The 11,728-nt window shown below is 43.1% G+C and overlaps 1 protein-coding gene across 9 annotated transcripts in view; it reads left to right on the top strand.

Annotated features, from left to right (window-relative positions):
• The first annotated feature begins 4,501 nt into the window (after positions 1-4,501).
• HELLS (helicase, lymphoid-specific) overlaps positions 4,502-11,728 on the top strand; it is a 56,101-nt gene continuing 48,874 nt past the window's right edge. For 8 of the 9 annotated variants that reach the window (XM_011934299.1, XM_011934305.1, XM_011934304.1 and 5 more), the window contains exons 1-2: positions 4,502-5,099; positions 5,526-5,647. In XM_011934299.1, coding sequence (XP_011789689.1) covers positions 5,069-5,099; positions 5,526-5,647 — 153 coding nt within the window. In that variant the 5' untranslated portion in view covers positions 4,502-5,068. The remainder of the gene's footprint in view (positions 5,100-5,525; positions 5,648-11,728) is intronic. The other variant, XM_011934300.1, reaches the window with a different exon arrangement.

Here is an 11,728-nt window from a genome sequence, read left to right as displayed (position 1 = left end):
AAAAAAAAAAAAAAGTGCCTATCGCTTCTTCAGACACCCGATTACCCAATCTAAAATAACTATGCAGTCACTCTCATGCCACCCTATTCTAATATTTCACAGTTTCCCTCTTTTCACCCCAACTCCTGGAATGTAAGTTCCATATCAACAGGGATGTAGTCTGTCTGGTTCATTGCTGTACAGCTCCTATGATAGTTCCTAGTATCCAGGAGGCATTTTAATTTTATTTTTAATTTTTATGGGTACATAGTAGGTGTATATGTTTATGGGGTATGTGAGATGTGTTGATATAGGCATACACTGTGAAATAAGCACATCATGGAAAATGGGGTATCCATCCCCTTAAGCATTTATCCTTTGAGTTACAAACCATTCAGTTATATTCCTTAAGTTATTTAAAAACGTGCAATTAAGTTATTGACTATAGTAACCCTGTTAGGCAATCAATAGTAGGTGTTATTCATTCTTTCTAACCAGGAGGCATTAAAAAAAAGCAAAAATAAATAAATAAATAAATAAATGTAGACTCTTAAATAAAAGTGAATGAACAAGCGTGTTCACAGCCACTTTGAAGGGAAGGTTTGCACAATGGCAAAGATGTGCCAGGAAATGCACCAATGCACTTTTATTAGCAAGTGTGGGGCCAGATGTCAGTTGAGATGTCTGTTCTTTGAGAATCAGATGAGATTTTCTTGAACTCCATTTCGTGTATTTGGACAAATTCTCTCTCTCCCTTGCCCATAGAGCAGAATATCCAAGGAAGAAAGTTTCTAGAGAAAAACAATGAATGGAGAAAAGATTTAGGGAGGTGGACCACAACTGAATTTGTATTAGTCCATCTTCACGCTGCTGATAAATTACCCAAGACTGGGTAATTTATGAAGAAAAAGAGGCTTAACAGACTCAGTTCCACGTGGCTGGAAAGGCCTCACAATCATGGCAGAAGGCAGAAGATGAAAAGCACGTCTTACGTGGTGGCAGGCAAGAGAGAGAATGAGAACCAAGCGAATGGGGTTTCCCCTTATAAAATCATCTCATCTTGATCTTGTGAGACTTATTCACTACCACAAGAACAGTATGGGGGAAACCGCCGCCATGATTCAATTATCTCCCACCGGGTCCCTCCCACAAGGTGGGAATTATGGAAGCTGCAATTCAAGATGAGATTTGGGTGGGGACACAGCCAAACCATGTCAGAATTCAAAAGAAGGAACAAGGAAAGGTTTTTCAGCACATTAGGGAAAACCCCATAATGTGTTTCAAAAGTCAAAGGGAAAGCAATTTTGGAGGATAGGTTGGTAAAGTGCAAAAATCTTTTTTTTTTTTTTTTTTTTTGAGATGGAATCTCACTCTGTCACTAGGTTGGAGTGCAGTGGTACGATCTTGGCTTACCACAATCTCTGCCTCCCAGGTTAAAGTGATTCTCCTGCCTCAACTACCCTAGTAGTTGGGATTACAGGTGTGCACCACCACACCCAGCTAATTTTTGTATTTTTAGGAGAGATGGGTTTCACCATGTTGGCCAGAACGGTCTCGATCTCTTGACCTTGTGATCCACCCGCCTCGTCCTCCCAAAGGCCGAGGATTACAGGCATAAGCCACTGCTCCTGGCCCCAAAAATCTTAAGTAGAGTGAGGGTGGTGGGTAACGTGGCTTATGCTCTGACATGCCTGTTATTTCATACTCTGGGAGGTCAAGGTGGGAGGATCTCTTGAGCCCAGGAGTTCAAGACCAGCCTGAGCAACATAGCAAAACCCTGTCTCTACAGAAAATTTTAAAAAATTAGCTGGGTGTAGTGGTATGTACCTGTAGACTTAGCTGCTCAGGAGGCTGTTGTGGGAGGATCACTTGAGCTCAGGAATTTGAGGTTGCAGTGAGCTATGATTGTGCCACTGCATTCTAGCCTGGGCAACAAAGCAAGACCCTATCTCAAAACAAAGCAAATCTTAAGTAGAGTGAAATGGACAGCTATGTTTTAGATTAGAAGGAGATAGGATTTAAGAGTAGCTATTAATAGAGGCTACATTTTATCTTGAAATAATATTGAATGAACTAGGAGTAAAAATGTTATCAAGCAAATGGACTCACTGCCCATTACACACAAAAGCCAATAACTATGGCACCTGCCTTTGAGAAAAGAAAGGCTTTATTGCAAGTGGTCAGCAAGGAGACAGGAGTGGGCTCAAGTCTGTCTCCCTGATTTAGGGTCTAGGGCAAATTTTAACGGATCAGAGAGCAAGGGAAAAGATTTAGGAATGTTGGCTTGGCAGGGTCTGATTGGAGGGCTTCAAATTGTACCATTTAACGTAAGTTACTGTTATAGAACTGAACTTTGGTCCACTCGCCTGGCTCAGAAAGGCAAGACTTCCTCACTGAGCTTTTGCAGCTGTAGGAATTGGGGCAGCTCATGCTTAAGACCCAAACTCCTGATGGCTTGCAGGTAAGGATTTTTAAAGGCAGGGGTAAATTTCAGGAAAGCAGAAATTACAGGCAAAGTCATCAATTAATACATGGAGTCTATGCATTGTTTTGACTGCCATCTCAAAGGGTAGGGGAATGGGGCTTGGGGAACAGGTCATAGATGGATTAAAAGATTTTCTGATTTGCAGTTGGTTCAGGAAGTGAAGTTTTGTCTAAAAATTTGGTGAGCTGGGTGTGGTAGTGTGTGCCTGTAATCCCAAAATTTCTTTCCCTTAGACTTGGGAGGCTGAGTGGGAGGATGGCTTGAGCCCAGGAGTTTGAGACCAGTCTGGCCAATATAGTGAGACTCCATCTCAATTTTTAAAAATTAAAAAACAAAAATTTGGGATCAGCGGAAAAGAACGCTAGCTCTACTTGTGTGTGTGACCTCCTCCAGGCCCCTAGGAATAAATTGAGAACAAATGAGGCAACAGAGTGCCAGCAGATGTGTTTGGTGGGGCTTGGGGTTTCTAAAAAACATCTTAGAGACATGTGTTAAGATTATTACCTCTAGTTTTAACAGAGGAACCAAACATCTCCTGAATCCAACTTCCTGGGCTATTGTTTTAGGCTACTATTACCTTCTTCCTTATCAAGTTGCTTATTTACCTGTCAGGGCTAGCTAGGTTCCTAGAATTTCCCTTGAAGCAACTCAAGATTTTCTTTTATTCCCATGGTTGGGGGGCCCATAGGCCCCTAGAGAAAGGGATCCCTACTCCATCTCAGTATGTTGAGGACTTTTTTTTTTTTTTTTTTGAGACAAAGTGTTGCTGTATCACCCAGGCTAGAGTGCAGTGTTACAATCTCAGCTCACTGCAGCCTCAACCACCTGGGCTCAAGTGATTCTCTCACCTCAACCTTCCAAGTACTAGGACCACAGGCACCCGCCACCACACCCTGCTAATTTAGGAAATTTTTGTAGGGGTCAGGCACAATGTGTCACGCCTGTACTCTCAGCACTTCCGGAGGCCGAGTTGGGAGGATCCCTTGAACCTAGGAGTTCGAGACCAGCCTGGATAACATGGCGAAAACCCGTCTCTAGCAAAACACAAAAACACACAAAAACCCCAAACCAACAAAAATCAGCCTGCTGTGGGCTAATGTCCACCACTAAAATGTCCCGGCGTGGTAGCGTGCACCTGTAGTCTCAGCTACTTGCTAGGGTGAGGTGGGAGGATCAACTGAGCCCAGGAGGCGGAGATTGCAGTGAGCAGAGATCGCGCCATTGCACTGCTGCCTGGGCGACAGAATGAGACCCTATCTTAAAATAAAATATAGAGATAGGTTTCGTTTCTATTTTTTTTTTTTTTTTTGAGACGGAGTCAGAGTCTCTCAGTTGCTCAGGTTGGAGTGCAATGGCGCGATCTAGGCTCACTTCAACCTCTGCCGCCCGGGTTCAAGCGATTCTTCTGCCTCAGCCTCCCGAGTAGCTGGGAATACAGGCGCCTGCCACCGCGCCCGGCTAATTTTTGTATTTTTAGTAGAGACAGGGTTTCACCATCTTGGCCAAGCTGGTCTTCAACTCCTGACCTCGTGATCCACCCGCCTTGGGCTCCGAAAGTGCTGGGATTGCGGGCGTGAGCCACCGTACCCGGCCGGTAAACTCTTAAATTTTGTGCAGACACAATCATACAAGTTGTGGGAGTCAAAATGAAGGAAACAGGTGGTTGCATGGCAGGTATATTTAATGCCATACGTCCTAAGAAATTGGAGGTGGGAAAGGGAGCCCTGGAGAGGGAGACAAAGGAAATAGTTGAAAAGGAATGCAAATAAGAAAAGGAGGAATTGAAAGCTGAAGTGAAAAGCAGGGGCAAGAAAAGCTCCGCTCCTTCCTTCACTGCCCACTTGAATGAATGAATCCTGTTTGGTTTCCTGAATCTTCCTTTTGCTGGCCACTCCGCTTGGTCCATCACTGCTTTCAGCTCGCCCTCACCCTAAACAGCTTTAACCCAGTCATAATCTTAATATCCTGTTCCTTCTCTTTCCCATCCCACCCACAAAAAAGCCCTCCTCTTGGTCATTTTGGGGGATTTTCACTCAAGATGTGAGCCGCGCGCTGCGGGTGCGGCGAGGCTGGCCCTATAAAAATGTTTCTGACATCCTTGTGCGGATACGCAGACTTCTCCACCTATAGGATCACGGGCTAGGGAGTGCTCAATCACAGCAGCCAACGTGTTAAGGCGCCTTGCAAAGTATTAACAGCGCTATCAAATTTTAATTGCGTAGTTCGGAACCATCAGTTATGTGAGGAAACTGGGTCCTCCACGATCGGCCGCCTCGCCCATGCTCAAAGGATAATTACAGGCTGAGTTCGGCACCACGACCCACTTTCCTCCTGACAGAGGTCCAGGTACAGGCTCACGGTCACCACAGGTCAGTCTGACGAAAACCGCAAGCTGCGCCAAATCTCGCGTAGCAGGGCTGGAGGGCGGGCGGGGAATGTAAGGTATCGCGAGATGACAGGATTTTCCCGCGAAGGAGAAGCGCGCTTTTTTCCCTGGCGGGGGATTTGGCTAGAAGGCTGGGCCGGCAGGGGCTGTGAGGAATTAGCTCGCGGCATTGCAGGCGCTGAGTGGAGGGGACCCGGTTCCCGGGTGCGTGTCCAGGCATGCCAGCGGAACGGCCCGCGGGCAGCGGCAGTAAGTGAGGAGAACCTTCTTTCGGGCGCGGGTGGCGGCATGCGGGGCTGAGGTGGGCAAGCATGGAGGCTGCGGCGGAGCTTGGGGGAGGAAGCCGACCCCGGGCAGGGATTGAGGAGGAAGAGAGGGTTGGGAAACGGCAACCATGAGTGGAGGAGACCCCGGAGTTGCACATATTAGCATGCCGGTGAAGATTTCACATAGGGAACTGCATTTTCCCGAGCATCCCGAGTTGTAAACTGTGGTCCAGGCACTTGTAGACGTTGCGAAGACCTACGGTGTCTTCTGAGAGGTGATGCTGGCGTCCCCTGGGTCTTCACCTTGTGTTCCAGTGCATCTCGGGTGGGAGAAAGGCTGTTTCATGCTGGAGTTGAATAGTTAGTAATTTTTTAAAAACTGCAATTTGGAAGCTTTCTCTCCCGTCAGGCTCCCAGGCTCCAGCAATGGTTGAACAGCTGGACACTGCTGTGATTACCCCGGCCATGCTCGAAGAAGAAGAACAGCTTGAAGCTGCTGGACTGGAGAGAGAGCGGAAGATGCTGGAAAAGGTAATTTAGGCATCAGGTTCGTCGTCGTGAAAGCCCGTGGTAACCTCGGCTCTAACCCGGAGGTGTGGTTTGTGTTCTTTGCTTTCCTATTTAGTGGGCTTTTTCGTAAACTTGAATGAAAACAGCTTTATTACTTGTCCTTTTTGTATGTTTACAGATACTGCCTTTGAGAATCCTTTCGCACGTGCTTTGAATGGTGTGTTTCTATGAGATGTAGTCTTCGTAGTCCCATCTCTTTTAAGGGAGCATTTCAGATTGCTTGTTTAGCCATGAAAAGTCTTTCAAAGTCGGTAGTGAGTTTTTTCCTTTGCCATCCTTATTTCCTTTAAAAATTACCTTAAATGTATGTCTGATGGCAAACAGGAATCGCCAAAACCTGCAGAAGTAATGTACTAGACTGAGGGCAGGAGAAGTTAGCATCAATCAAAGGCTGGGCTGAAATCCAAGTCTAATGATTTCCTTTTAGTGTAGTGCTGTTTTCCACCTAAGTGATCAACTTGCTGTTTGTTTTCCTTTTGGTTTCATGGCCTGTGTATTGCTACATAAGATTCTTTAGCTAAAAATGTGCTGTACTTTTTCAGTGACAAGTTGCTGTAGTTTTCTTGTAGAGAGTATTTTGTAAATTACTAAAAGCAGTGTTTAACCTGAAAAATTCTCGTTTATTCTAAAGTCCTACCCTGCTGCTTGATTCATTCATATGCAAGAAAAAGAATGATAGTTGAGTCTTAAGTACTGCCTAATAGGTGGTTTTCTTGTGCTTTATTAGTTTATTAAACTCTACCGATATTATGATATAGGTTTTTTTTTGTTATCTTCTTTTATAAAAGGAAACTGAGGGAGAAGGGCACATAGTAAGTATTGACATCAAATTTCAACTCAGGCTGCCTCCAGAATTTCTGTCCTTAATAATAGTGAATTAACTCATGATTTATAAAACTACTTAAGTTGGAAAATAATGCAGTCCAAAAACGAGTAATGAGGCCGTTGGTTCCGTTATATCAACAATAATTTTTTTGTCAGCATTGTTAATACTTCTTGAACATCTATTAGGAGTCATGCATTTTGAATGCTTTATATGTATTTACTCATTGAATCCTCAACTATTCTGTGAAGTAGATGTTCATTATTACTATTACTACTATTAAACTTACTAGTTTAATTACTAGTACAAACAATTGCTATTATTGAACTGCACAACCAAATAGGCTTTATTAGTCATTTTATAGATGAGGAAACTGAGGCACATAGAGGTTGTTTGGGTGCTACAGTTAGTAAATGGCAGAGCTAATATTCCAGTGTAGGTCATGTGGTTCTAGAATGCAGATTTTTTAACTACCATGCTATGCTTTCACTCCAGTAATACTCCTTCTGTTATTACTGATGCTCTCTGGTTGGCTATAACCAGCTAAGGTAATATATTAACAAATTTTCTTTTAAGTAAAATCAATACTTTTTACTTCAGGGTAGATGTGAGTTAATAGAATTGAGAGGTCTGACCTGAACCACCTTTTCTCATTCTTTGAATTTTCATAGTACTTTATTACACAGAATTTACCATGATCAAATAAGTAATGATAAATACTTCATATTACTTTTTGATTCTTTCTCACTTTGTTTCTTAAGGATGCATCACTTTCTGTTTTGTTTTTGTAGGCTTTGGTCCTGGCACATAGTAGACAATCAGTAAATGCTTATTGAATAGCTAATGATGATAAAATAGTATTTTATAATATACAAGATTATAGACATATACTAAATATACTTATTAGCTATATAACCAGGTGAATTATAAAGTATAGATTCTGGGGCAAGTGACCAGAATGGAATCAACTGAAGAGGTCTAAGAGGGATGTGATAATTTTGTTTTGAGTAATGTATCTTCACTTTTATCTTGTTTCTTCTTATACCCATGATGAGTGTTGGGTAGGGAAATAGTATTTAAAGAAAGATATGCCTGAGATATGACAACAGTTCATTTTCAGAAGGCATTATTAGTTCAAGGGAAGAAACACTTCATTCACATAATTATGCATCATACAACCTAAAGAGTAATTTTTAATCCATGTTCAATCCTTCCATTAAAAAAGTATATAGCTGTTTTCATGGCCTGGCGTGGTGGCTCACGCTTGTAATCCCAGCACTTTGGGAGGCCGAGGCGGGTGGATCACCTGAGGTCAGGAGTTCAAGACCAGCCTGGACCAACATGGAGAAACCCTGTCTTTACTAAAAATACAAAATTGGCTGGGTGTGATGGCACATGCCTATAATCCCAGCTACTAGGGAGGCTGAGGCAGGAGAATCGCTTGAACCTGGGAGGCTGAGGTTGCGGTGAGCCGAGATCATGCCATTGCACTCCACCCTGGGCAACAAGAGTGAAACTCCGTCTCAAAAAAACAAAAAACAAAAAAGTGATTGCCTAGGTGACAATAGAAAATTCTAAGAAAAGTCTCTCCCTACTTGAGATTAATAAACATGTCTTTGGAGGCCAAACAATTCACTATGCAAAGGTAGAGATTCCTTTTCTTTTGGGAGAATACAGTCTGTATGGGCATGTATTTAGAAGTACTTAACAGAGGAAGAGCTAGCTTAAGTTCCTTAATGAGAAGCATTTGGCTTTAGGAAGTCCTAAGTTTTGTGAGGAGCCTAGAAAATGACTTTGACATTCATTTGCTACAGTTATTTTCTTTGACTTTTCACACGTATTTCCCTTTAAAAGAAGTCATTGTTAGTCTAGGAGATTTGAGTACCGATAATGCCTGTGAAGTGGCGATAATGCCTGTGAAGTGGAGGAGAGGGAAGGTTGGAGTCAGGAGATTTCTTAGAGAGGTAAAAGGATCATAATATGTGTAGGCTAAAATAGAACTCCTCCCACCCCCCAGTAAAAAATCTGATTGGTGTTGGGAGAGATAATGGGGTAGATAATGAGGAATTTCTGCCCTCAGTGTCCATTGGCATACTCTGTACTGTAGTTACCCAGAGTTGTTTCCTGCCAGGCACTCAGTGCTTTCAACAGATGAAGTTGCAATTTACCATAATATAATAATCAAATTGATAAGAAAAAACAGTGATAGGAAGATATTGAAATACAGACCAGGTTTAAGGATTAACAACTTACATGGTATTATTCTAATATTATGTATATTATCGTTCCATGATGGCATCTTAAAGCCTTAGTGATTTTTTTTTTTTTTTTGAAACAGAGTTTCACTCTTGTTGCCCAGGCTGGAGTGCAGTGACTCAATCTCTGCCTCCCGGGTTCAAGCAATTCTCCTGCCTCAGCCTCCTGAGTAGTTGGGATTACAGGCATGTGCCACCAAGCTTGGCTAATTTTGTATTTTTAGTAGAGATGGGGTTTCTCCACTTTGGTCAGACTGATCTCGAACTCCTGACCTCAGGTGGTCTGCCCGTCTAGTCCTCCTAAAGTGTTAGGATTACAGGCATTAGCCACCATGCCTGGCCGATATTTTTTTTTTTTTTTTAAGAAAAATTTTTTCAGGACCACCAGGCAAGTATTTAGGGTTGGTTTGTTTGTTTGTTTTGAGACGGAGTCTCCCTCTGTTGCTAAGGCTGGAGTGCAGTGGCATGATCTTGGCTCACTGTGACCTTCGCCTCCCGGGTTCAAGCGATTCTTCTGCCTCAGCCTCCCAAGTAGCTAGGACTACAAGCACGTGCCACCACGCCCGGCTAATTTTTTTTTTGTATTTTTAGTAGAGACAGGGTTTCAACATACTGGCCAGCCTGGTTGCAAACTCCTGACCTCGTGATCTGCCTGCCTCGACCTCCCAAAGTGCTGGGATTACAGTCATGAGCCACCGTGCCTGGCTGTATCTAGTTATTTTAAAAATATGTGCTGGCCAGGCGCCAGCACGTACAAAAATTAGCTGCGCATGGTGGCAGGCGCCTGTAATCCCAGCTTTACTGGGGAGGCTGAGGCAGAGAATTGCTTGAACTCGGGCGGAGGTGGGGGCGGGGGCGGAGGCGGGGGCCAGCCAAGATTGTGCCACTGCACTCCAGCCTGGGCAGAAAGCTACAGTGATGATGTAGTACCTAGGAAAATGTAAGGCAATATAAAATGATATCTTAGAGATATTGACAAGCTGGAGCAGCAAAACTACCCAAGTGCTAGGGCATTATTTAGAGTATAAAAATGAGCTCATATCCCGCATTTTAAACACTCTGTAAACGCTCAATTACTTTCCTCTAAGTTGAAACCACCAATTACTGGGGAAAGGGGCAGTTAGATTTTATTGGTTGACTTTGTGTTTTCATTAATCCTTGTTGAAAAGTAGGGGAGTTGGTTTAGTTGAGAAAACAAAATACTAAAAAATCTGCCACTAAACTCTTTTAAGAGTTTGTCTAGACTGTATAAAATGAAAGATATCTACTATGTAATCTATGAAAGTATTTTTAATTCTAAAGTTAAGTGTGATTTTTAGTGCTGTTGTTGAGGCCAATGTTGCTTAATTCAGAAACTACTACAGTAATTGATAAAACTTGAGTTCTTCTGCTCTCATTTATCTAGCCTTCAAACCCCTCAGATGTTATCTATTTCCTGAAATCTGACTTCTCTGATCTTAGTGATTCTTAGAGTTTTCCAGGATTTAGATAGTACTGTACAGTTTGCTGCTATGTGTATCTGTCTTTAATACTTGTTGTTTTCAGATATACTAATGCCTCATCTGTAGTATAAATCAGACTTTTTGTCTTCTACCAATTACATAATTTATATAATTGTTGCAGTACATGTTTGTTGATTTACTAGGCTGGATTGATGTTACAGAATTGGTAATCTTGGTTGGGCATGGTGGCACATGCCTGTAATCCCAGTACTTTAGGAGGATGAGGCAGATGAATCTCTTGAGTTTAGGAGTTGGAGACTTGCCTTAGCAATAAAGCGAAACCCTGCCTCTACAAAAAAAAAATACAAAAATTAACAGGGCATAGTGGCGTCTGCCTAGAGTCCCAGCTACTTGGGAGGCTGAGGTGGGAGGGTCGTTTGATTCTGGGATTTCAAGGCTTCAGTAAGCCACAATTGCACCATTTACAGCGTGAGACCCTGCCTTAAAAAACGGGGTGGGGGTGTTAATCTTGGCTAAATGTCTGTTTTGATTGTTAGGATGAATTGTGTTCGTAGCATTTTTCTAAAATGTTCTATCCAAATAAACTTGTTTATTAATCTCAAACAGGGAGAGACTCTGAAAACTTGTCTTAGAATTTCCTAATGTCACCTAGGCAGTTACTTTTTATGAGGGTCAAGTGCAAAATTAATCAAAAATTTTCCTTCTCTGTACGTAACAAGGTAATGTAATAACACGGAACCACAACATCAGTGTTTTAGCAAATTACACACTTAAGATTGAAAATGGCTACATATTTTTATTTTTTTGAAATGGCGCCTCTTTCACCCAGGCTGGAGTGCAGTGGTATCATCTCAGCTCACTGCAACCTCGGCTTCCCAGGTTTAAGCAATTCTCCTGCCTCAGCCTCCTGAGTAGCTGGGACTACAGGCATGTGCCACCACATCCAGCTAATTTTTATATTTTTAGTAGAGATGGGGTTTCACCATTTTGGCCAGACTGGTCTCAAACTCCTAACCTCAGGTGATCCATGCTCTTCGGCCTCCCAAAGTGCTGGGATTACAGGTGTGAGCCACAGTGCCGGGCCTCAATTTTTTTTTTTTTAATTGATACAGAGTTTTGCTCTTGTTTGGAGTGCAATGGTGTGATCTCAGCTCACTGCAACCTCTGCCCCCACCCCCTGGGTTCAAGTGATTCTCCTACCTGAGCCTCCCAAGTAGCTGGGATTACAGACATGCGCCACTACGCCTGGCTAATTTTGTATTTTCAGTCGGGACGGAGTTTCTCTATGTTGGTCCGACTGGTCTCGAACTCCCGACCTCAGGTGATCCTCCCACTTTGGCCTCCCAAAGTGCTGGGATTACAGGTGTGAGCCAGTGAGCCACCGCACCCGGCCTTCAATTTTTTTTTTTTTTTTTTTTGAGACGGAGTCTGGCTCTGTCGCCCAGGCTGGAGTGCAGTGGCCGGATCTCAGCTCACTGCAGGCTCCGCCTCCGGGGTTTAC

The sequence above is a fragment of the Colobus angolensis genome, unplaced genomic scaffold (assembly GCF_000951035.1).
Source record: "Colobus angolensis palliatus isolate OR3802 unplaced genomic scaffold, Cang.pa_1.0 Scaffold134, whole genome shotgun sequence".
Lineage (NCBI taxonomy): Eukaryota > Metazoa > Chordata > Mammalia > Primates > Cercopithecidae > Colobus > Colobus angolensis.
This window is presented reverse-complemented; position numbering and strand designations above follow the sequence as displayed.